The 26,572-nt window shown below is 44.1% G+C and overlaps 1 protein-coding gene across 6 annotated transcripts in view; it reads left to right on the top strand.

Moving 5' to 3' along the window:
- The window catches only part of Crim1 (cysteine rich transmembrane BMP regulator 1), a 178,421-nt gene that overhangs the window by 84,819 nt on the left and 67,030 nt on the right, over positions 1-26,572 (top strand). For 5 of the 6 annotated variants that reach the window (XM_021655027.2, XM_021655023.2, XM_021655024.2 and 2 more), the window contains one exon: positions 19,488-19,609. The exons of the other annotated variant lie outside the window; for it this stretch is intronic. In XM_021655027.2, coding sequence (XP_021510702.1) covers positions 19,488-19,609 — 122 coding nt within the window. The remainder of the gene's footprint in view (positions 1-19,487; positions 19,610-26,572) is intronic. 6 annotated transcript variants of the gene reach the window in all.

Here is a 26,572-nt window from a genome sequence, read left to right as displayed (position 1 = left end):
TCAAATATCCTGCAACACTGTGTCATGAAGTAGACAAGAAAGATTTTTGTGAAGATAGTGTGCAAAAGAGGTGCAGCAGCCTCCCTGCGGCGTCGGGATGCCGTATTAGTGCAAGGCTGTACGCAAAGGGATGAACACACCTGTGCGCACACAGGTACAGCCAGTCACAGCAAAAACAGTGGAGCACTGCTATTAGTAACAGTTGTTCCTGCAAGGTCTACATAGAGAGGAGGCTGGTGCATCGGAGAACCTAATCAAAGCCAAGCCTGTCCTGGAGTGAAGGAAAGGGACAGCTTTGAGCTCACTTTTACACACCTCCTGTGTGCTGGAGGTGCAGGGGACATTTTCCCCAGTCACTCTTGGTGGGTGAAATGTACAGCAGCTGTAGGAAGACACGAAATCTCAGCTTAAGAAGAAAACCTCACAACTGACAGTGCTCAGCGGTGAGTCATGCTGCTTTTTGAGGCAGACTTGAGTTCCTGGCGCTGGTTAGGTTCCCCTCCATCTGGATGGCCACCTGCCAGCTGTGCTTAGAAGAAATGTTACATTGGAACAGAGGTTGCACTGGATGCCTTCTGTTTCATCCCGCTTCCGTGAGTCTAGTAAACAGAAACCTTAGGGTGGTTATTACTGTATTCGTGTGATTTTGACTTGGGCATTCAGCTGAAGAATGGTCCAAGGTGAATGTGCCTCTAACGATGGAACTGAAGAAGCACAGAGAAGGAAGTCATTCAAAGTCGCGCTGTAAATTATTTGCAGAGAGGGTTACATTCTCACAGCTCTTACTTTCCTGTGTGTTAGATAGGCAGTGACCCATGCTTGTCCCCTTCGCTGCTACACACTCACCCTTTGTTCCTGCCCAATCACTGCTCTCCCCAAGCATTCTCATGCCCACAAACCGCGTTTGCAGCTGCCTCTTCCCAGATAGTGTTTCTCTTCCTCTTTTACCTGGGCAGCATCTGCTCTCTCCGTGGATTCCATTTCCTTCTCTTTAAAGTGTTTCCCGTATTCAGCCCCCACAGATGTCTCGGGTGTACCCTTCCGCCTACTTGTAACTTCTCATGTATCTGCTTATCATCATGCTGTTTACAATACACCGAAATCAGTAGGATTTTCATTGTTTTTTATTTTGTTGCTACTGTTCTCTGTGATTCTCAAAATGTGGGGTACTTGTGATTTCTAGTACATGGCCCAGCCTGTATTTATAAATGAGTGAGTGAATGAATGAGTGAGTGAGTGAATGAATGAACAAGCCCATGCTTCGTCAAGGTAATTCATACGTTGATGAAGAAAAGAAGGAAACCTTGTAGATTCTTTATCCTTTCATCAGTCATTATGCTGCTATTGTTTGTCTCACTTTAAAGGTCTTGCACTTGCTCCAAGATGCCTTCTTTATGCTCTACTCCTCCTCAGTACTGTAGCAACATGGCCCCTCCTAGCCATGCACTCCCCCACACAGCATGAGGCAGCTTTCTCCCTCTATTCCACCTTTTCTGATACCACTCAATGTGCAGGATTCTAATTAAACTCTTATTTTATCCACAAGTTCTTCATCTTTCAACTAATACCTGTCCCGTCCCCTGGGACCTCCGAATATATCTTTTTCCATGCTGTCCATTAATCATACTCTTCTTTGCACTAATATTTAATTGTTGAATGCGTAAAATCTTGTCTTGGCTGAGGATGTTTCTAGAGGTCAGCAATTATGTCATCTTTTCCTCTGTGTATGCACTAATATTGGTAAATGCAGAACGTGTATGATCAGGCTGTGGCTTAACCATGTTCAGGTTAGGTTAGCATTTAAAGTGGGGTCTCCCTTTTAAGTAAGTTTATAGGTCATACTGTGATTAGAGAATTAAAGCCCAAGCAGACATACAAAAATAAAAATAAAAGGAAAATTAGCTAATGCATACTAATTGCATTTTAAGAGAAACGTATACCTTTGTTCTTATGAGAAACCAGGATAGAACAAGCAAAATTCTATGTTTATTGAGCTTGCTCCCCTGCCTTGTGAAGACAATTGCTAAGAACTTAGAGAAAAACTAATTGTTAGAGAATTCAGGACTTAGGACAAAGAAGCGTAAAATATCTGAAAGTCTAGCTGTAAAAATTTACTATGCACTGACAGTAACCACTTTTTTCCTGACTCTACTGTGCTTTCATACTTTCAAAAGGCAGTTTGGGGCCCCTCCCATGTCAAAGGATAAGTTGCCCCTATTCTTAGCAACACTGTTTGACCCACCCAGGCCCCTACCTGCCTATTCCTGTGTGAGTGCTTGCTCAGCTTGTGAGTTTCCTCACTTCAGCCATTCATAACTCTTCATTCATCAAACACGGAGTTCTTACAAGGGCAAGACTCTGTTCTCTAGGTGTTCTTATTGTGCCTGGATAGTGCTTTCTGCTTCTGCCACTGGCGAGTTCTGATTTTCCTTCCTACCCCTGGCCACTGTAAAACTAGGTTATTCTTTCTTTTCTTGCAGCATCCCTGCTTTTTCTTTATGGCCCAAAGTCCATTTTGGTCTCTTCTGTTTCTGTTCTCCTGAAGTGGGTCCTGAAGGTGATAGACTTCTGTCACTCTTACATGGGAAAGAAGTAACTCCTGACCATTTTCAGTACGTTGTAACCTGGTGCAGAGTTGCAGGCATACAGAATGTTTATCAGTCCTTTTCTATTGGTACCAAAATGTGATGTCAGCTAAGGCAGCTCACAGTACTTTCCAAGAGGAGGTAGAAAAAGATAAGAAGTAGCCACTCAGCTTTAATCAGGAGTCTGAACACCACTGCACAGTAACAGAAGAAATGTTATACCCTATAGGGTTGTGACCCCTTTGTGTTTGCAGTGTCCATGAGTATGCACACGGTGTGTGTGCGCATGTACAGGTGCTGCCATACGAAGGGGATTTGCGACACGACACCTGACGTGCCGTGTATATCGATGCAAACGCCGTCCTTGTAGAAATGGAAAAGCTGTTCTTAAACAGCATGGGGATAGCAGTAACATACACAGCTTTACTCTCTCATATACCTTGCTAATTACAAACCCTTTGCTCATTTTACCATCGCTCTGACACCATGAGGAATTTACAGCTGCGAAAATGAAGTCTGGAGAATGAGTGACTTCTGTAAAGTCACAGCTGTTCCTTGTCACGAAGGGTAGAACAGGTCTGTCTTCAGGGCAGGATCTTCAAAATCCCTGTGCTCTTGCTATTGTAGTAGTTGCTGTGTTTGCTTGGTGTTTTTTAAAACAGAATGAAAAATCAGCAGCGAGAGTCTATGTCTCACTGACATCTTTTTGTCAGCAAAGTAGAAATTAGTGTTGTTTATGTGTTACAATTATATATTGATATGTTAGAGGCCAGCACCAAGAGCAGTACAAAAGCAAGGAGACTTTCTTCTTTGCTTTACCTCTCTGTGTGCTGGGTTCTCTGTGGTCGTTTGGGCTGGATGCCATTTGTGTCTCAGAACCCTTCTGGGATGGCTTGAAGGACACGTTTGTGTAATATCCGTCATGAACCACTTCACATGTGCCAGGAGGAGGGAGTGTTACAGTACATGTCTCTAGAAACCTGGTTGTGGATGGCCCAGCTCCTGCCATATTGTGTTTGTGGAAGCAAGTCACTGGATGAGCCCTGATCCTAAGAGTGGCAGAGTAGATGCTACCTTTTGATGAAGAAGCTTCAAAGAATTTCGGATCATTTGTAATCCACCATGGTGTACATTTACAAAATAGGTGCCCTTTAGACCTGACGGTCTGGTTGCTGAAAACTGCTGAAAGCCCGCAGGTGAGTGACCCTATTCCAAAGACTAGGAGTTCTTCTGGCCTTGGGAATCTGGGTCTTCTGGAAGCCAGGCAGCTTTATAGTTAAGTATAGGTACTCAGCATTTTTCCCTGCCCCGTTGGCCATTCGTCTCTGTGCAGATACATGTTGAGGGCCTCTGAGCACCACCTCAGCTTTAAGCATCAATTAGGTAACTATAACTCGGACCTTCTCTCCTTAAGAAAGACTGAGTTTTTTCCATTCACACAACTGATATGTCGTTGGAGAAGGGGCCAGTTGAGAAGGGGCTGCCAGAACATTTTATTCATGAGACTAGGTCAATGTTTAAAACAAAAAGCCATCTATAATGGATGTGGCATAGAAATTCTATCATTGTGTTCATCTAGTCTGGGCGAGATGGATCTGCCCTACCCGTTGTATCTGGAAGGAGGAGACACTGGAGATGCACAGCTGTGAGTCCATGTTCTCCTGCCATCAAGTCTAAACTTAGCCCATCCGAGCTGTCTGTTATGATAGCTGCCAGGTCAATCTTTGTTGTTGTTTGTTTGTTCAATTGTTTTCCCTGCTGTAAAGGCACTTTGCTGTCTTCGGTGTGTATGCATCATTTTATAGAATGATCATTTTGCCTCTGTCATTTTTCACCAGTTTTTAAGGCAGGCAGACAGGACAGACACTAAATTGTTAAATTCTCAAGAGTGATGCCACTACATCTTCCTGGACGTCAGCTGAATTATTTAGAACATTCCATGCCTTTTGATATTTTTGTATGTTTCTTGAGAAGATGAATGTGTTTAATATAGCATGAATAGTCATTCATTCTAAATTTAATGAGAGTTGTCTTAAACTCTTTGTCCTGAAACATTATGTTATCAATTTCTGCCTATAAATATGTTTTTCTTAAAAATTATTGAGAAAAACACAAGCCAGTTATTTTGAGTTTGAAATAAATTAAGTCATTGTTTATGATATCCAGAAGCTTAAAATAGAGTTTGTTCTGGGTTGTGTGTGCTGTGAAAGCTAGGTTCCCAAGCTCCCTTTTGGCTTCTGCCTCTCCCTTGACCAAAGGGCCTGACTCTCTTCCAGAACCAAGATCCAGAGCATTTATACCTCTTACTTTTTAGAGACTATATCAAAAATTTTGTTTTTATTTTTAACTCAAAATTTATAAGTTCAATTTTTTTCTAGCTCTTAAGTTAGTTAAAAATTTTTTGATATCTTGGTGAAAATATTAATAGACGACTCCTATTTTCACAAAAAAAAATTTCTTAGAGTATATTTAGTACAAGAGGGTCCAAGTACAGTTCAGGGGATGAGGCTGAATCTTGCAGCTCAACCCAGTTGGCGAGTTACCTACTGTGCTCCCTTTGCAGAGCCGAAGTATGTGGGACTCAACTCAAAGCTCCCTGCAAGCTTTTTACCTTATCTTGCTCTTTCTTATCTGAACCAAAAGGAAAGCAGGAAAGGATTGCATGATCTTAAAAGTAGCTTCCACCTCTGAGTTCTTTGACTTCCCCAAATCTTCTCAATTGGACAAAACCCAAGAGGTTAGTGTTAGGAACTTCTTGGAAGGGTGGGGGAGAGGTGTGGGAGGGGAGGAGAAGGAAAACCTAGAAATTTCAGGAGTCAAAATATAATGGGGCAATAAATGGATTTATATGGTGATAGGAAAGGGAGAATGTCTGAGGGAACTCATAGAAGAAAGATGGCTACTTTTTTTAATCATTTTGTTTTCTTAGAGAAAGCAAAGTGAAACACATAACCTACTAGACTGGCTATTCAAGCCTTGGTAGTCAGGATCTGCTTGATTATGAAAACTGTGTGGTAAGCAGACAAAATAGATGATTGTGTATTTGGTAGGTGGCTGAGTGGTTATTGCTAGATACATTTTTCTCTTTGCACCTATGAATGGATGGTTCCTAAGGAGAAGGTGGTAGAGAGTATCTGGCCAAAGGCTGAATCTACAAATAAGGATTTACTCTATTAAATTGCTGTTAGTCAATGGAATGTGGATTTCTCTGCTGTCAGTTGCTGTGGTATGTGTGCTGTGGGAAGGATTCGGATGGGGGTGGCTGCCCAGTGCCTTACACACTCCCCTCTGTGGACCACGTCAGCCTGTGCATGGCTGTGCACGGCTGTCCATGGCTGCTTACTGCCTCCTGGACCCAGGCGCACACTGTTCTCTTCTGTGGAGATTCATTTCTCCTGAGTTTTCAACTGTTTGTCCCTCTTCTCTGTCACCCTTCATTTAGTTCTGTATTCCTAATGCCTCTGTGTTTCACATTTAGTTTCACACACACAAACACACAATCAGATTTTGAGAGTTTTATGTTCTTCATTAGCAATTTTGTAATTAGACCATATCACTTAAAATGGAAAGTTCTAAAGAAAGGGCATTTTTTTCCATCTTGTTTGAGCCTCAGTTTGACTTTTCTCCTCTAAAACACTTATTCTGATATCCAAGACAGTCTCCCAGTCACACCCTGCCCCGTCAGAACAGCTCTAAACTTCAGAAAGGGAAATCAGATGAAAACAAAAATGATAATCTACATACACAGTCATGGCCAGAGCAAAGGTCAAGGAAAGCCTTGCCCTAACACCAGATCTAGGTATTTTCCCTCAGCTGCTTCAGTTCAGAAATGTAGAGTGTCACTCTAGAATGCTACTCTGGAATCCCAAACTCTCTGCACTTTTGAGAAAATCTGTTTTGCTCTGTTGTGTGGCGATAATACAATTCTAGCAGATTGCCAGCACACTGTGCTTGGGAGTCGATGCAAGCGTTTGGGAAAGGAGCATTCTGGAGTTCCAAAATTCACAGCCTGAAATGGACTCATCCCAGATGAGGCCAGCAGAATGGAATCTTTGGCATGGTACTTCTTCCCTTCAGAAGCATGTAAGTTAATAAAAATTAATCTGACCACATAACTGCAGTGAGTGAAAACAAGGTATACCGATTCGGAAAATGCTCAAGTCTGTTAAAACAGTCCAACAAAGACTCATTGAGGGAAGACAGAGAACGCTGGGCTCTGTGTGGGGTGTGGCACTCACTAACACGAAAGGCCTCAGCAGTTTCCACGAATCACTAGTGCAAGAAAGCTCTGGACCCCTAGAGGCCCATCTGGTGGAGGCACACACCATCAGGAACTCTCCTTCAAGAGACTTGTTTTTCACCAAGTAATGAAAACTGGATTACAGAAAAATAAAAAATAAAACCTGTCCAGGCATGTGCTACTTTTACATTGAGACCAAGACATTAGCAAACTCAAAGAGATACCCAAATGGAGAATACTTACTGTTAGTCCTCCCATCTGCCCTAGTTTCCACTTTTAAATAACACGCTTCACTTCCTACTGAAAATGAAGCAGATTTGCTTATTTCTCGGTTGCATCTGAGAAATGGGGTCTGAGACAGTGTTGCACTTGCCATTCTGTCTTCTAAAGTATGGATCCCAAGGTAGGTAGTTGAGCGTTCCAGAGTTGCTCTTCTCAGCTCTTATCTCCAGAGGCCCACCTGTTCAGTCCTTGAAGCGATTAGCAGAGCCTTAGGATGGGAGTAGTTCGCCAAGGACTATCAGCAGAGCATACCCTCTCTGCCCAGATAGATAACATTAAAGCTGACCTTCCTGGGAGGAGTTGGAAGCCCCCCTCCCCCATTTTATGCTTGGAACTTAGTGATCTCTTCTTCCACCTCTGTGAGACAGTCTCGGGTACCCCAGATCATTGGGTCATATGCGTTGGATACCTTATGGCTGTTAACATTGTGCTGGGCAATTAAGTTGCTTTTCTCCTGCCAACTCAAGCTAAACAGTAGAAATTGTCCCTGAATATACAGTTCCAAAAAGCCTTGATCAAATTAAGTGTCTTGTAATGAATTATCATGTCCATCTGTTCTGTGTTCCCATCTCAACAAAAATGGATCTATCTATCTATCTATCTATCTATCTATCTATCTATGTATTTTTTTAAAGATCAGTTTGTTAGTAGCCTTTTTGTCTTTTTTTTCCAAGACAGGATTTCTCTGTGTAGCCTGGGCTGTCCTGGACTCACTTTGTAGACCAGGCTGGCCTCATACTCACAGATATCTGCCTGCCTCTGCCTCCCCAAGTGCTGGGATTACAGGCATGAGCCACTGTGTTCAGCTGACTTTTCTTTTTAATTCAGTTCTTCTTTGAGGTATGGATTGTTGTTTCCTTTAATTTAAGTAATTCCTCCAGCTGCTTTTTGAGGATAAATTATACAATGTGTAAAATGTGCATTAACATGTGCACTTAAAACATTCCTGACTCTTGACATGCTATGGCAGTAGCATTCTCTTTGTTTTTAAACACATGCAAAAAAAATGGTTGCAAGTATATTTGGAGCCCTTCTTTCTCAACTTAGAACATTTATTCTGTTGCCCTCTGTCATAGTAATTTTTGGCCCAAAAGAGCAAATCAACTCATGACTAAAAAGCCAGAGTCTATATTAAACTCTGATGTTTTCTGAAACAAAATAATTGTAAGAATTCCATGTTATTATTGGACCCATCCCCAGATTGAAGAAAATATGCTTTCCTAGAAGTTAAAGTCCTTACCCATTAGAAATGAGCTATCTCTCCAGGAGGATGCTTGGCTTGTCAAGCCATGCTCTTCAGATGTGTGAGCTCTCACCCTTTCCATACCAGGGCTGTGTCCTTGTGTCTGCTCTCCTCCATGAACTGAACTCAGAGCCTTTGTTTCATATTTGTGTTAGTCCTGCAAACAAGCAAACAGCACCTTATATTTAGCTTATATTTATTCGGAATGGTTTGGACATGAGAGCTGAGGGAAAGCAAGTGGCTCCTTTTAAGCCTTGGGTGAACTCGATGAAAAATCCACAGCATTGGGTAGTATTAAACTTCAGGGCTTTCTCCATCCACCCTCACTGTTGTCATTGGCATCATCAACATCCAGAAAATAGAGTGATGCTGTAGACAATTCTGCATGGGGGAAAAAGGCTCTGTAAGCTTATCTAAAGAAATGTAAGATGTTAGTTACCTCTTCTGGAAAAACTAAAAGAAGTCTGTTATTTCATAGAGCATATTTTACCCACTTTGCACAGAGGTGTCAGCTGCACACCAGTGCACTTGACAGTTTGTAGAGATTCAAGGCTGTGTTTGCCTGGAAGACATTGAACAGCTTAACTGGAACCCTGGAGGTGGAGACAGCTGGCTTCCCTTGGCCTTTCTAAGTTAGTCTGTTGTGAATGGACCATGCAGACAAAAGCCTTTTAAGTTATCCTTTTCTTGCCTTGTAGGATTTGGGAGGAGTATTATGATTAGAGTAAGTCACTAGTTAATTTGTCTTTTCTTGTTTTGGGCAAACCTGTTCCAGAGCCTTCATGGATGCCTGAAATTTCGCATGAGACTAAACTATATGCATGATCCATTTTTCCCTCCACATAGATACCCATAATGAAGGCACAAGAAGATACTCATAACAAGTAAAATATAGCCAATATAGCAACAGTACTGTAATAAAAATTACTCATGCTGGTCATGGTAGCTTAGGCCTATAATCCCCGCACTTGGAGAGGGAGGCAAAAGAATTACCATGAATTTGAGGCCAGTTTGGGTTTGTAAAGTATGAGCCTGTCTCAAACTCTCACACATAGATATATGCACAGTGTTATTTATAACTTACGATGGTTTATTTCTAGAGCGTCCCGTTTGAAAGGGGTCAACTGAAAGCATAAATGGAGCAGGTAGAATAGTCTCATCTGTGCATCTTTGAGAGCCAGGACCCACCCTGTGTATGTTTCTCTCTTAGCCCTGTCTAACACAGATAAATAATAAGTTTAACTACATTCTAGAGACGATCTGTAGCAAGTCCCAGCATCCAGACCCTATAGCTTTGTCTTGTTCAGGAAATAAGTATCTAGAATGTTCGTCATGTACCAGGAAGGAATAAAGTGTCTGCGATGTCATTCACTGGGCCTTTAGTTTAAAGAAAGGCAAATGTGAGTAAATCATTGTAGTTTTAAGTGTTACATGTTTTAGAAGTTGAAATGTGCAAAGTAACAAAAAGCTTATGGAGCAAAGAGATACAAATTCCTATTTGGAAAACTGTCATATTTGACTTTTGAGCCGAGTCTTTAGAAATGAGTCAGAGTTCATCAGATGGAGAAAGACAAAAGGGCATTCTAGGCTATTAGAGTCATTGATTTTTTTTTTCGGTTCTTAAATGTGTCTTGCAGCTGAAAATATTTGTATTAATCTCGTCTATCTTTATGACTCAAAAGAAATGGAATGGACCTCCACCTCCAGAAAACCACTCCATTGCAAGACTGCATCACTTGTTTAAGATTTCTATCATTTTCTTCTTGCTTACAAGGGAAGATGCTTCGTAGATCCCCTACCACCCAAACCTTAGCCTGCCTCTCTACCATATCAACTACCAGTCCCTTGATACTATCTCCCTGTCCTCATCCTGACATGTGCTACACCTCTCATGGCCTGAATAATTTGCTCCAAGCCTGACTCAGTGGATTGTTTCTTGCCTTTGTAAACTTAGTTCTGTGCCTTACTCTCACACCTGGTGAACGCTGTTCAGTCTGTGACTTCTTACAACCTCCCTCCCGCTGCCCCACATCACCAGCAATTTGCCACTGTGCCTCCAACACATCATCAAAGAGGTGGGTCCTTGAGGATAAATGGAGGTCTGCTTCCCACATGGGGTCACAGATAGAATGGCCTGTGCCGAGAATGTGCTCTTCCCAGCAGCCTTTGACACACAGGGAGTCACTAGGTGGAGTCCCAGTTTGCAGCTGCCATCCTCGGGGCTAACTTCACCCCCGAGACATACTTCATTTCTTGAGATTACTTTCTTTGCCAGACTCCTAATAATTGCCAGCATCTTTAAACTGGCATATTTTGCATAAAAGTCAGCCTTCTTGTGAACACGTGTTTGACTCTGCAGAGGATGAGGGAGGTGCCTCTTGGGATAAGCCTTATAAGCCTTCCTGGGCTGCCTGCTTGTCTGCTCTGATCGTAGGACTTCACTGGCTTCGAGACTTGCTATCCCTAGTTGCTATAACTGAGGGTGACAGTTGAGAGACCAGTTGCAGGAGGAGGGGAATGTAAAGGAAATGTAAAGATATTGGAAGGATCCACCCCAGGCAGGCTCCTCTGAAACACCACAGGCAGGAGGGGCTTGTATGTTGAAGAAAGCCCGTCAGGCGCAGACTTGGGAGAAACTGGCAAGATCTTGGGGTAGGCAACATCAAGGAGTGAGTGTGGAGAACTGGGAGGGTGACCTGTTGTCATCTGCAAATGGGGTCTGTGGCTTCAGAAACTTTGCTGATGGAGTGAAGTATTTAAGTGGCACGGTGATGGAAGCAAGGACCCTGGGTCTTAAAGGACCATGTGAGGTCAGCCTATTGAAAATGCTTCATCTGCTCATGCTGAAGCCTCCTAAATCATAAGAGAGGACATGTGTGAGTCCTTTCATGTTTCATCCACTGTGCGAGACACTTAGATAATATCATTTGTCCAAGCTCCCAAGGTCACATTGCTCCTAAGTAGCCAGAACTCAGATACGACACTGTCTTAGGTTAGTGTTCATTCTCAAAGTCTCTGTGTCTTGGGGTAGGAATCAGAGCTACTGAAAGAAGATGGTTGTGTGGGCAGGAAAGCCATGGCATGGGAGTTGCTGACGCTTTCTTCAGCGACTGTTGACTTCCCAAGTGAGTGTAGAGGTTCCCAGTGTCACTGTACACGGAAGTGTGTCTTTAAGGGAGAGCCAGGTAGGTGTTAAAAGATTTGAGTGATGTGCTTTTTTGTTGATGCCCAGATTGGCTCCTGGGGTTCAATTGGAAAGAAGGTAAGGGTATGAGATGAGTCCCTGGGAGCAGATCAGTACTTTGGCAGATGTATGTTCCCCAGAGACTGAGAGACTATACATTCTACCATTTAACGTTTATGACAAGGATGAGAGGCCCGGAGCTGGCTGTCCACGGGGATCCAATTGGATGTCTAAAGTCATTTGCTTCCATGCCAGCCCAGGCCCGGATGACTCTGGATGTCTGAAGCAGTATGTACATCCCCAGCAGCAGAAGCTGAGCTTAGGTTTCTCAAGCAGTACACTCCTTCAGACATCAGCAGTCAGTGCTTGTTCTTATGTCCCAGGGCAGGTGTTCAACAGCCTTACCTGTCCTATCCAGGGCCTCCCTAGACGGAAACTTCCTGAGTATCCTCAGCACCCGACCAGCCTCATGCCTGCTGCATGTGTATGCCCAGTAAATAGACACAAACTGTAAACTAGCCAATTCCACGCTCCAGAGCACCCGTTTATAAGGCAGTTAGTGATTCCAGGCTTTGAAATGAGAATACTTTATATTGCTGTATTAAACCTTATTCTCAGGGCCAGAGAGATGGCTCAGTGGTTAGGAGCATTAACTGTTCTTGCAGAGGATCTAGGTTCAGTTCGCAGCACCCAAGTGACACTTCCAGGGGATCCAAGGCCTCTGCTGACATTCTTGAGCTCCTGCTTGCATTTGGTGGGTGCACAGGCATGCACTCAGGCACACACATACACAGAAAAGAATGTTTTTAAAATATCTTATCCTCATGCCCATCCCTCCTTTCAGGCTGCGGTGTGCCAGCTTCTCTGCTTTCTTTTTACCTTGACTGGTCCGCTGTGCACTTCTTTCTCCCATCCTGCCAGCTCATGAAAAGCTACACCAGTGGCTTCTCTCAGACCTAAGGAAGTCGAAGCAGAGGACACATCAGTAGCCAGACAACTGATCTGGACAAGGTGGTCAGGAATGCCTATGAGGTCCCGGCCCTAACATTTTCAACAAGGACCAAGGAATATTTTCAGCTATTGCTGGGCCTCTGGTCTGCTGCTGACATTAGAGCCTTTTCAAGCCTATCCGAGTAAGCCACATGAGAACAGTAGTTCATAGAAAGCATCATTGCTTTATCCTCACGATACTGACTTTCTGTGGGGCACATTTCTAGGAGAACCATGTCGACTAAAAGCTTGTGTTTTCCTACAGTGTATACCACCTTTCCTTTAGGTTCACACCTTCTGCTTCCTGGACTCCTGGCATATTTGCGGAGGAAGCGTTAATTATCTCTTGAAAAAGGCAGGAAAAGAGAGACCATTTTGACTGTCCTAGTTATTTAATTGTGGTGGGTTTGTATCTTCCCTGCAGGAGAGGACTCCCATCACGTCTTTCTCCCAGACCCAGAAGAACAAGAAAAGCATAATAACCACAGAGAACTCAGTGGCATTCTTCTTGTCTCTGGGGTCAGAGTCCTAAGGACTGTGCAGTTACTCGTTAGGAGCAGCTCCCTGCGCTGGGGAAGGATCACTGATGGACAGCAGAGAGTGATCCTCTGTGGCTGGCTGTGGCTGGTGATGAAGATTCAAGGAGCTCATATGGGGATTAGTTGGAGGAGGGTGAAGTAGGGTCAGTAGTCCTCCAGAGAGCGGTAAATCTCCTAGGGAGAGACAGGAGGGAAATTCAAGCCCAAGGAACTCCCATAGGGAGCTATACTGTTTTCCAAAGTGGTAGTTGGACGTTCAACGTCAAACCTCCTTCTTAGGAATGTTTTATTTACAGTCTTGTTTTAAACGGACGTATTCCTGGAAAGGGGGTAAGGAAATGAAGCAGTAGAGCATCAGATTTCTTTACTGGTGAAGCTGGTTTTTATAGAATAAAATTTTAGAATAGGATTTTGTTACGCAGCATCATGTCCACTCTTGATAAGCTTTTTCGTTAGTAGCCTCTACAACCTTAGCGCTGCTTTCGAGTACAAGTACTTAAGTGCTTCGTTTCTCCTTGGTCCCTGCCTTTGGCTGCAGACAGGGTTGTCTTCTCCTTTGAAGTCTTAGGCACGTCTTTTCAGAGGTGCAATAAAGCCAGTATTGGATGAACTCTTATCTAGAATACTTCACAGTTTGGACTTATTTTTCCTGTGGGATGAGGACAGAGGTAAGGGTCTGTGTCGGGAAAGACAGGGTGCCACTGGTGCACAGCTTCCAATGGCTTCCTCTGGAGAGAGGTTACGGTGGAGGGGTGTTAGAGTAACCAGAATAATGTTTTGTTGTCATCCGTGGGCCAGTGCCCAACACAAGGCATATTGCTGAGGCACTTTTGTGCTTTGCAAAGAGTGCTGTAGGGATGGCAAAAGACTCCTTCCCCCTGTCCCCTGCTTAAATGGTCATATCATCCTTGTTTAGTGTCCTTTAAACTTTCTCTTTTCATTCTGGTAAGCAGACCAACAAGCATTGATTCTTCGGGGTAGTTTTTCAAAACAGGTCTCAGACCTGCCCTGTAGTACCAGGATTGCAGCACTTGCCCTCCATTTTCTTCTTCTGAAACATAGAAAGAATACTTAAATATGCAATTGCTACACCCCAGGAAATACAGAAAAATGATAGGGTAAGTGATGTTGGGAAACAACATTGAACCAGGTCTGCAGGTTGGGATTGAAAGAGATCAAGAAGAGAAGCAAGCCGATGCAGAGGTGGCGTGCTCTGGGAACTGCCGATGAGTACTCTGGGTACCAGCCAATGAGGCGCAGTAGAAAAGAGCCTGGATTGGATGGCAGCATTGATGGGGACAGAAACTGTGGCAGTAGAGTCATGGAACTTTAAAGTTAGAGGAATGCTTCTCCTGAGCATGTATCTTACTTTATGGGTGAGCAAACCAACCTCCCAGGAATTGGAGTAGATTGCTACTGATACCACATTTTTCTGGTGGGTGTCAGTTAAGTAAATAAATTGGTCTCTTCTTTCCTCACTCCTGAGAGATGGCACTCAGAGCAGAAGGAGCCGTTGTCAACTCTCAAGAGCACATACTAACAATTATCACCACCATGAAAGAGTTAAGAACAGCTGGTACTTGATCTTCTCAAGTGGGAAGTTTAAACCGTAGCAACCCAGCCCCTGCACATACGGGCACGAGGATCCTAGAAGATGGTCCCAGGAGAGTGGGTGGTTAGCAGATTCTGCACTCCCTCCTCTGTCCTCAAGTACAGCACCCCAGAGCATGCACTGTAAACGGATTCCATTGTCTCTCTTCCACACACTGATCTGGGACAGCCCGCACCTCTTGAGCGGGCCCCTTTTCCAGTGTATAAAAGCAATGCAGAGCCAGCAAGATGGCACAGCGGTGCTTGCCACTCATCTAGTGACCTGCATTCAGTCCCCAGAATCCACGTTGAAATAAGGGGGGAACTAACTCCCAAAAGTTGTTCTCCAGTTTGCCCACACATACACACACAATCATGCACACTCACAAATAAATAAATGTAAAAATACTTTTAAAAAACGATGCATGCTCTTAGCTCTAACTTAATAGCCATGAATAAGGAAAGTGTTCGTTCCACATTTTTGTTGGATGTATTTGCTGATCATTTTCTTCTTCCATAAGACATCCCCTCCTCTGCTGGAGGAACTGACAAGAGAATCAGTATGATTTTGATTTAGTAGAATAAGCAGGTACTCTCCAAGAGTCAGGTATCCTGTCTTTGTATCGGTAAAAGTCAGAGGAGGAAAGAACAACCCTGAGCAGTCCTTTCATGTGTGTGGTCCTAAGGGCTCTGGGGTCTTGAGTAGAAGAAGGGATGGGTGGGCATCTGAACTGTGGGCCGGGGATGGCCGTTGCACATTCAGGGAATGCCTGATTGCCATTGGCACTGGAGTGACAATGAGTAGCCAGTGGAGTGTGGAAGCTACAAGAAACGTAGAGGCCAAGCTCACAGACATGCGCTAAGATGTGTCTGGACGCCTCGGCATTGCCTGGGACTGTGTATGTAGCCCCACGAGCAGAGGACTTACAGGTAGAAAGTATCCTCATTGACTGTTAGTCAGCTACCCAGCAATCTGAGCCTCCTAAGGAAGTGAGTGCCCTCTAGGGGTTTATGTGTTTTCTAAGTGCTGTTCACCATTACATTAGGCCGTTAAGATGCCCACTAAACTGAATCCATTATCTACTCTAGAAAAAGGAGGACAGGCCCTCTTAACCAAGTCCCACCTGGCGGCAGCTGTGACTACATTATGCAGAAATTCATTAACATGGTATTTTGATTGATCATTATCTTAATATTGAGGATAGCATTACAGGCTCCCCGCCCCCCAGCAAATTGCCCATACAGATTACTACTTCTTTGAAATAAAAAAAAAAAAACAAACAGCACTTAATTCTCTTATTATGATTTCACTTATAAGAACTGTACAAAATAGGGTACCACACAGAGGCATATCATGTATTTGAAGTTGCCAGAGCAGGAGACAGGAGAAGCGGAGAAAGGCTGCAGTGGGGTGCAGAGTTTCTGCTTGGGGTGCAGAAATAGGTGCCAGTGGTGTCTGCATAACTTTGCAAAAGAAAACCAGTGTACAGGATTCCATACTTTAGAAGGGTAGATGCTGTGAGCATGACTTTCATCTCACAGGGCTTATGCTCAAGGTATCCTCGCATTGCTCTGTCTAGAGGGACTTGAGGTGACCATCAAGGGTCTCTGCCTTTTCCCTTGCTTTTGTAGCTGATTTATTACACTAGCTAATATCACGCATCCTATCTTCTTTTCCAAGTCTGTCGCATTTTGTCCACCAACATAAAGGGTACAAAAAGACCGTGTGACCCTAAGCAAAGGATGAGAAGGGTTCCAAACAAGTGTGTCTAGGTGTTCAAGGGAGCTGAGAAACAGCTGGACCCATGGGCTAGGCAGAAACTCAGGAGGTAGGATGGGCGAGCAGCAGAAACAGTAAAGCAAGAGTTTGCCTGGAGCAGAGAGTGAGGGTAGCGTAGGGAAAATGAAGGGAAGTGCTGGGAGGGAGGATTGGAAGGAAAAGGTATGTGGACCTGTGGGTGATGAGTGCTTCGCTGAGACACTGATAAATGGAATAAGGAGAAGATTGCTGGCTCTAGAAGCCAATGCAACAACAAAGCTGTAGGCCGGGTGTGGCATGGCCGGAGTGAGGGAAAACAGCGCAGGAAACTGGGGAGGGGTAAGTGATGACATCAACCTCTTTTAAGCATCTGTCTCATGTTAGGTTCCTAATCCATCTGTTTTCTCTTTCGCCGCGCTTGCTCTTACCCAGGAATGGGGTAGGAGGGAGGGGAAGATTCGCAGGGAAAGAATAAAAACAAATGAAGAGACAGGAGGTAGTGAAGAAGACAAAGTGCAGTGTGTGAGCTTCAGCTGTTCTGGAGCTCAGAATTCCCTCCAAGTGACTCAGAAGAAAGTCTGCTTGCTTCAGGTGGAAAGCACAGAAAGTAGGGATACGCACATCTGTGTGGTGTGCGGAACGGGGGGGGGGGGGGCATGTGCAGGAGTCGCTGCCTGACAGAATGAATGAAGACCTGAGAGTAGATGGTTCGCGTGGGTTGAGATCGATTGTATGAAGCTGCTATTGGAACATTTTCAATATGGAAACAAACAAACAAAACAAATTAGGGGCAGTTTTGCAAGATCTAAGCCTAACAGGTGTGTAAGACCTATCAGAGCTGAGCCCAAATGTTCACCTTCTCTGGGTCCTTCCTCAGTTCATTAGTTAAAGTGCTGATCTTAGGGTCAGAAGTTGAAGGATGGTACTACGTGGGAAGCATGTGCTGGAGGGTAAGAGGACAGGAATCACGAACACACCAGCTTTCAAACACCATGGTTCTTTCCCAGTCAGCCATTTAATCTCAGTAGTAAAATGCAGGAAAAAAAGGACCTTCCTTTTCTCAGTGAGTTACTAAGCATTTTTTCTAGTTTGTCTATATGGTGCTGCCATGGATCTCCATGGGTAATAATAGGGGCATTTGGACATTGGGAAATGTGGCAGATAGAGAGCAAAGTTAGGAATGATTTTCAGTGCATCATGATTTCCCACAGTCTACAGAGGGTTTAGCACAGACATACGTGCTCAGACAGAAAAAGTGCTGGAGTGTTGAACAACATACGAAGAACTACTTCTTGGACATATCTGTGCTCTTTGGTGTTTCAGAATGATTCTGTGTGATGACATATCAGGAGGCAGAATGTGAAGCTAGAAGATGCCATAGTAACAGCTAGCTATCTGTGTAGGATACTGTCAATTGTAACTGCATCTAGATACTATGGCCCGGGTGTGGCCCCTCCATATGAAGAATTTAAGTTGTACCACGTCAAGTGCAGTAATGTAAGCAATATACCAGACTGTACAATCATAGTGACATGACTATGTGGTTAAAACTGTAGTGGTCAGGCACTTGAGCATGAAGGGCTATGGAATTACCTTGCTAAAAGGCCAGTTTATAGTACTCAGCCCTAGAAGGCAGTTGTCCTGCAGGAATACAAAACTCTGCATGCAAAACAAGCAGGCATTTATCTTAAACCGTAGACAGAGAATATGATTGCAGTAAAACGTTAATGAGGTTTTCATTCGTGTTCTCCCTGGAATCTAACCACCATCACATGTGGAATAACCGAAAGAGGAGAGGCAGGGCCAGTGTTTCATTACATCTTTCCATCTTTTAATGGTCTTTGGTGCAAACATTTCCGTTTTAGTTCCAGGGCCAGTTGTAAATATCATTGAAACTCTGGGCCTGGTGATTGAGAGAGTTGAGGCCTATGAGTATATTTTAATTTGTTGAAGATACAAACAATAGGAGAAGGAACCAATCACTCAAGCAGGAAAAGGGGAAAAGGCAGAAATAAGAATCTGTAGTAACTCTTTCGTGTTGTTGATGCCCCTCCGCTGATCATAACGCCACACCCACTGCACCAAAGGACCCACACATTTCCTTCCAGCATCTCTCTCTTTCTCTTAAAGATGCCCTTACTCCTCTCAAGCTGGTATCTCACTCCATCACTCTTTCTGTCTTTTGACTCATAGTCTGTTTCCATGGAGCCCCTGGACCAGAGGCCAGTAGCTACTTCCCATTATTACATTTGCACACTGGTTCCCAGCTGCCTGGGCATCTCATTTCCAATGTCTTATTTCATCACATCTGAGAAGCCGGTTTGGTCTCTTCTTTGCTTTCTTCATGTAGCTGTTTATCAGTGCCTGTGTTTAGACAGATTGCACAGCAGTGAAAGCCAAGAGTGACCAGAGCTTTCAGCTCATGCAGTATCTCCTCCCTGCATGCAGAGATTACGTGCACAGGTGGTAGCCTACAGTTAAAGAAATTAAAACCCCCTACTTCCAAGACAGCTGTCACAGAGTCCATTTACCTAAATCTTATGTCATCCTGTGAATGAGGACACTTCAGTCTTTGGTCTGTTCTGCATGTGGCACACAAATGTAAATTAAACACCTGCTCAAATGACTGGAAAGCCAGTAGCTTAATTGTTGAGGGGAAAGAAACAAAACAAAACAAAAATAAACCTCTAGAGAATGCCTACTCATCACTGGAAACAAGGCTGGGGCTATTCATTCGTCATGAGCATCCCTGACCAACAGGCTGACCTGCGTGTACAGAGCTGCCCATACATCGTCTCTGAAAGTGTTACATTGAATACCAACCTGGTTAACTGAGAAATGAGGGGCAATATATCCTCCAAAGTGGGCAGCATTAAAGTGGGAGGTTATATATATGACGAGCTATGGTTATTTGGAAAGGTACTTACTAGGACAACCCCTCCCTCCTTCCTGTATTGTACCAGGTAACCAGATTATATCATGTAGCCCAGGTACTTGCCACTTTGTTTGGGGGTCTCCCGACTTCTGTGTTATTACTTATTCATGGGGTTTTCCTTCCCTTTTCTTTGGTTTCAGATGCGAGTGTCTCTCTGGCTTATGTGGTTTCCCCGTTTGTGAGGTGGGATCTGCTCCCCGAATAGTCTCTCGTGGAGATGGGACACCTGGAAAGTGCTGTGATGTCTTTGAATGTGTTAATGGTACGTGGGGTTTCTCTTGTTCTCAGAGAGTGTACATTTGTGCAGCAGGAGGAGGGAGGGTCAACCTGGCTGTTTCGGCCAGTTAGACCAGGGAGCGTACTTAGGGACATGCTGAAGGTCACTCAGAAAGGAGGCTTGCTTATTCACTGTGCAGCTAAGAAAGTTAGGGAGGGAATCACCATACTGTCACAGAGAACCTCAGAGATTCAGTAGCAGATGAAATGATAAGATCTGCCAAAAGTTCAGTTTGGGAATTTCAGGAAAGAAAGGGTATCATGGAGCCTATTACATGCTTTCTCTGTCATCCAATGCCCTGTCCCCATTGCTGTCAGGAGATAATCCAACAGAAACCACATGGGAGCTAACACAATTTGAAATAGAAAAGACCTTGTTCTTCCAGAACAGCGCTTTCCTAGTCAGAGAACATCTTTGATCAGCATTTGGGATCAGTATTGACCAGTTCTAGACTTGACCCTCCTAGCCTTAGAGAACAGGGTCTCCTGCCATAAGATTCCTTCAACAGAATCTGCCTCTCACCTTCATCCTTCACAAGACAGGCTGGTATTTGGCAGCTTGATGTTTATTAAATCTAGACGTTGAGAGAGTAGAAAACCTGAAGCATGCTTCTCTATTGGAGGTTACAAGAGAAAACAAGCCAACAAAATAATTGCAGAGACCACAGCTGCTTTTTGTGCATGGATGAAAGTAGAGGCTAGGTTAAGCAACTCTTAACAAAATACACTGCACGCATAGAAGCTGCTACCTATAAGAACCCGGGCTTTGGGAGGACTCCTTCCTGCTCTTGGCTCCCTCCTCCACAAAGAGGTCTTGCCAGAGTTGTTATCCTATTTGAATTATAACCTGTGTTTTCCAGTCCCATGGTCATGGGTTTTGTCGCTTTGGTTTGCACTGAAACACTGGTGGTGTAGCTTGGTAGTTAGGAAAAACCTCAGACCAAATCATGTCAGGTAAAGATTGTTGTTTTGATTTTTTCCCCTCTCTTGCTGTGTAACTGGGGAAGGTCCATGGTCTCCACGGGCCTTCTACAATGCTGGAATGAAATGAGTAATAGTAATTATGCGTCGAGTGTAAATCGTCCTTATTACTCTGTGTGCTCACATTCCACCCACGCTCACAGAACGCTGCTCTGGGTGTTGGTGGAGGACGGAGACAGTAAGCCAAGAGTAAGCATCCTGAGAGTCAGGTTTTATAAATAGAAGCCTACAAGGGAAGGCGCAGGGAAAGTTCCGTGTGCTTCAGTTTCTTTGAAGTGCTTCCCACCAGCCCTGCTACCACCCAGCCGGTGGTTTCGTCTGTTAAATGCCAGCCAGTGGACAAGCAGACTTTTTCCTTCTGGCCATGCTGCGGTGTGATTTACTGCAGGTGATGCCCGGTGACCGCTTTGCTTTCATCGTTTTCTGTGAATACTTAACTTGTGCCGTAATTCTTGCACCACTCGAGGCAGAAATCATTGCTCCTCATCCCAGGCCTTGCAGCGTCCGAGATGTGCCTCCTTGCCCATTCTGTAAGGAAAGCTGCCAGAAGAGGGTGATCTGTTTACCTCATCACATGTTGGCTTCGTGTGTGCCTCTGGGGGTCCCCAGGTTTTCTTGATTTAGCAATGGATGATCTGATTGAGAACTATTGTTGTGTCCTTCAGAAATGACTGTTAGCAGGCCAGCTCGCACAGGGGTCACTTCACGGGAGCCCCCCCCCCAAGTTTCACTGCCCTGTGCTTTCATCTCAATTCATTTTGTTTTCTGGAGTGGACATCCGCAGTGAGAATATTTGCTTCCCTTCTCTGAATTAGGACGCTCTCCCATCCTCTCTCCTAGCTCCTTGATTCTGGAAAGCCAAGCACCAAGACTTTCTATCTTGACTGCACCTCCTTCTCTGCGACCTTGACATCAATCTTCCTGGCTTGCCCTTACTTTTAGACACATTTTATAGAACCCTGACCTTAAGAATAAGATAGACCGTCTGACAGCAAAAGAGAATTACTGTATTTCCTATAGTTGCTTCTTTCTTGTCGCCACAAATTTGTTGTCATTGTTACTTGCTTCTTGTTCTGCTGTAAATTGGCTTGTACTATATTGGCCATTCAGTTGTAGAAGACTAGATAGTAACTGTAATTCTATGAGAACTATAATTCAGTTTATAGGATATTTTTCTTTTGTCTGAGACAGGGTTTCTCTGTGTAGCCCTGGCTGTCCTGAACTTACTTTGTAGACCAGGCTGGCCTCAAAATCACAGAGATCCACTTGCTTCTGCCTCCCTGAGCGCTGGCATTACAGGCATGCGCCACCATAGCCGGTTTCTGTAGGTTATTCTTAAGAACAATCTTTCTTCGCCTGTATCTTGCTTATTTTGACAGGAACATGTATGCATACATCCATGTGTATTTGTATGTGAATAATATGTGTTTTAGCACCCAGGTGCTAGGAAAATTATGTCACAGGCTCACCATTAATAGATGCTATAATGTAAATACTCTAACTAAAAGTTCATTATTATCACTTTTAAAAGCTAAGCTCTCACTGTCTCCACCTACCATGGGGGGTGGGGAGAGGGGGAAGAGGTCAAGGAAAGGAGGGAGAGATCAGGAAAGGAAAAACAGGTGGCGGGAAGGAAACAGAAGAGAGGAACTTGTTTTTCCACAAGGACTTGGGGCAGCTATACTCTGAGAACAGGTTTAATAACATGGTGGTTAAATATTAATTAGAAAAGAGAAGAATAGTCATGGGGCTGTCAGCAAAAATTGAAAGTGAAAATTAAACAGAACACACGCAAATATGCAGGCTTATGGGTGTCTTTGAAGTTGCTGTAGTTGCCAGAGTTAAACATCAGGCCCCTCCCCCAGCTTCCCATCATTAAAATCTAAAAGGATATAGGGTCAGATACACAGTTCTTATTTGTAGAGGCAAAAGGCCTGCAGGACAAAGCACCACACAGTCCCTAGTGGCAGTGTCGTTCTCACATGGAAATGAAGAAGGCAGCTCTGAGCGTTACGTGTTCAATCTCTTCAACAGCACAAATGCAGAAACCAGTACCCTTTTGCGGGGCTTCTGAATAAAAGACAAGGTTACCATTGAAACTCAGTAAAAGCAGTTTCAGAAGGGAAGATGTGCACAGCTGGGTCTGTGTGCCCGGATCGTGTCTTGTGGTCCTAGAAGTCCACGGTTACATCCAAAGGACGAACTAAGTTGAGGAAAGAGGAGGCTGTCTGGTACCGTCACCAGCCTCATGTGCAGAAGCGGAGATTTCACAGCAGGGCTCTGCACGAGTCGAGCCTCGGACTTACATTACTTTTTAAGAAACATACACCAAAACGTAGATGTAAATTTTAAAAATGGCTCCAGGTGAACTCAAGAGCTCCTGAGTTCACTAGCTTGCATGAATAGATGGGAGAGCTTTTTCCTGCTTTGGTCTTGTGTTGGTAGAGTGCGGAGAAGAGGATGACTGACTGCAGCACAGATTTGCCGTGAGCCTCTCTGCTGCAAGCTGCGAGTAAGGCTTGTGAGGTGACGTCAGAAAACATGGGAACAAGTGATAGGTCTGAGTGGAGAACAGTCAGCCCCCTTCTTCATGAGACCATACCTGCTTCTGCTCACAGGCAGATGTTTTATCAGCAGTGACATGGAGCCGACCTCACAGCGAGACGTGCCTGTCTGCTCCATTGTGTCCTTATCTTTCCTCTCAGACCATAGGCTCTGACTGTTGAGACACCAGGTGTAGAATGAGGACATGATCAGCAGTCAAGCTTGGACATACCAGTGTGTACGCCAGGCACCTAGAGAGATAGAATGACATCACCAGCAACTGCCTCTCCCAGTGTGACTTAGTTACACAGTGTGTCCCCCAAGGAGGTCAGGAAATTCAGCTGTGGTGCTGTGGTGTTGGGAACACACCAACTAAAACTTCCAGAAATAGTTTCAGCCTTATAATACTTAATACTGAGGGTACTTAGCAAGGCTATGTATGAGGCCAGCCCACGTCCAACAGTAGAAAAGCCTACCACCAGAATAAAAGGAAGGGAGCTTTGCTTTTGCCCAGGCATGCCAAGAGTGGTGGAATGAGGGAGACATGAGAGTCACTTGTGTGTATAGGATTAACCCAGAGTGGTCTAAGGTGGGTACGGCTAAATTCATAAGAAGGGGGCAGGGGCCAGTGTGACTTGTATTTTTAGCTTTTTGGTCTTTTGTACCATTCAAAGCAATGTAATGACTAAGCGTTTTGATTAAATAAAGTCAATCACAAGAAGGATATGCCCAAATAAGATGTTGGCCTACAACATCATATAAGATGTTGGCCTACAAACCCAGCCTGCAGCCTGTTAGTAAGAAAGTGGATGGTTACTAAAGACATCTATTAAGAACCCACTGTCTGGGTGGTGGGTATGCTCAGTAATGGTCCAAGCTCAGCATGTCTTTCAGTAAGGTAATAGAGAATCCAGCACTCTGAAAGAAGGAAGGAAGGGAGGGAGGGAGGGAGGGAGGGAGGGAGGGAGGGAGGGAGGGAGGGAGGGAGGGAGGGAGGGAGGAAGGAAGGAAGGAAGGAAGGAAGGAAGGAAGGAAGGAAGGAAAACTCTGATTGGAGTGTATTTATTGACCAATCCTGTTGTTCTCAGGAGCATTAGCTAGTGAATATGAGGGGCTTTTTTACAGTCTTTAAAGTACCATCTCTTTCTCTTGTTTTGAATTACTGTTTCCTTAGCGTACCCTGGTGTAGACTTAAGCATCCAATAGAAAAGGTTTGTTTTTCCTCCAGGTACTTGGAAGGCTTTGTGTCTGGGCTCTTAATTACATCAGTTGAATTCTATCAGTTAGAGGGAAATTTTTGGAGAAACTGTCCAGTTACCTCCATCTGTCTGTTTCCTGTCCATTGACTTCCAAGCAGGTCACCCCACAGTGCAAGGAGATCACTGGCAAGATAGAAGCTGAGCTCAACTAAGAGCTTGAAGAAGAAAATGCAGCAGGCTAGGCCTGGGTGGGGCTAGGTTAGGGTAAGGTACCTCCATTTTCACGTTTGCTAGAAGTTCTGTCTTTCAGTATTTCCCTTTGATACCTGTCCCCATCTGCCAATCTGTATGATTTGGCAGAGACTAGAGTTTTTCAACAGTGTGTATTATGGCCCTTTCTTTCAAGAATTGTGGAATGTTAGATGGAAGAGACAGTTACAGAATGCAGAAACATACAGTGACAGGCACAAATCACACAGGTAAAGTCACTGAAAGACACTTGTGTACAGATTCCACCCTGGGACTGCTCATGTTCTTCATCTACTTACGTCACCCTTTCTAGAGGGGAGTGGCAGATTTTTCATCATCCTAAGGTTTATGTCCATCCTCAACAGGTAAAGAAATAATTGGGCATTGCTTCTCATTACACGCTTGTTTGGGAAGTCCTTACTTATTGCGTCCAACATCAAACACAGACTTAATTTGCTGATTTGTTCTGTTCTAACCCAGAAAGGCTTACCCTAAAGGTCGTTTTCTGAACTGTACTCTTGGAGACTTCCTCTCTCTTAAGCTTGAGCCCATCATCACTGTCCTTATCTGTGCTTTAGCTACTTGGCTAGCTGCCCCCATCATCCTGTCAGTCACGACTCTTCCACACACAAGTGTCTACACCTCACATACAACAAGTCCTGCACAGTGTTGTGCGCGGCCAGCCTTCCCTTCCTTCCGTTTTCAAACGCTGTGCTGAGAGCTGTGGCTTCACCCCTGCGGTGTATGTGGTTGATCAGCTCAGCTGAGTAATTAATATTGGTTTGCCTGTTTTTTTCTTTTTCAGGCTGGGAGGATGTTGCCTGCGTTGTTAGATTGTAAGCAGATTTGGTTTATTTAGCATTCTCTGTTTTCTGTATTTTTTGGGAATTTGTGATTTAATTGCAGATGCCCTTCCAGGCCCCGGTCAGCTAAGTAGTCACCTACAAGTATATAGAAAAATTCTGGGCTATCGTAAGAATTCTGTTTAACATAGTACTAGTTTCCGGGGGTGGGGGAGTACCGCTTCTAGATATTACTGAAGGAAAAATGTGCACACACACATTAGTACCACTCCTGAGACCGCAGTCAAGTCACCTACATTTAAAATTTATGTTCCTCGTAGAAAAAAATAATGGAGTTATTGATTGTATTCTAATTTCCGTATTCTGAGGAGCTACTCGTCAAAGCTGCGTTTTTGTTTTTGTTGTTTTGTTTTTTACTTAACGATTAGCAGTAAGCTAATATCTCCACTGTATCTCCAACCTCACCTGCACTTGTTACTACCTGTCTTGTTTTGTTTTGTTGCTGGGTGTGAAATTTTTATTTTCCTTTGCATTCTTCAGCACAAGCCACACTCCGTGTGCATATTGGCTGCTTCTAACTGAATCCGACTTGGAAAGCCACCTTCTAGAATGCTGTAGTTGGGTCATGGTTTATGTTTCTCAGTCATACATGTTTTCATCATCCTGTGGCAGTACTGTCTCCACATCTGTGAACTGTCACTTTACTTTCTTAACAGTGCCTTGGAGGCACAAGCATACCCAGAGTCATTTCTTACGGGGTCTTTTGGTGCCAAATCTAAGAAGCCATTGCTTCCTCCAGGATCACACAGATTTACTTCCGTGTCTTCTAAGAGCAGCATGACTGTAGCTTAGACTTAGACCATAGTGCTCAGATTCATTTTCAGTTAGATTTGTACATGTGAGACCAGTGTTTCACTTCTGATGACACGGCTCTACCTGCCAACCTCAGTACCTAGGTTATCAACGAGATATATTGAAATACAAAATAAATTAAATGTGTTAATCCTCCTTTTGGGGCCTCTTTGAATAGTTCTCATGAGCTATATGGGATTTTTGGAATCCCAGATGGCATGACATTGGCGTCTGGAAAGTACTCGTTCCCATAATCACTCATTTAATAAATTGTTATTGATTGAGATGGGGACATTGAGATGTAAGACATTGATCTTCATT

The sequence above is a fragment of the Meriones unguiculatus genome, chromosome 1 (genome assembly GCF_030254825.1).
Source record: "Meriones unguiculatus strain TT.TT164.6M chromosome 1, Bangor_MerUng_6.1, whole genome shotgun sequence".
In the NCBI taxonomy this organism is placed as follows: Eukaryota; Metazoa; Chordata; class Mammalia; order Rodentia; family Muridae; genus Meriones; species Meriones unguiculatus.
This window is presented reverse-complemented; position numbering and strand designations above follow the sequence as displayed.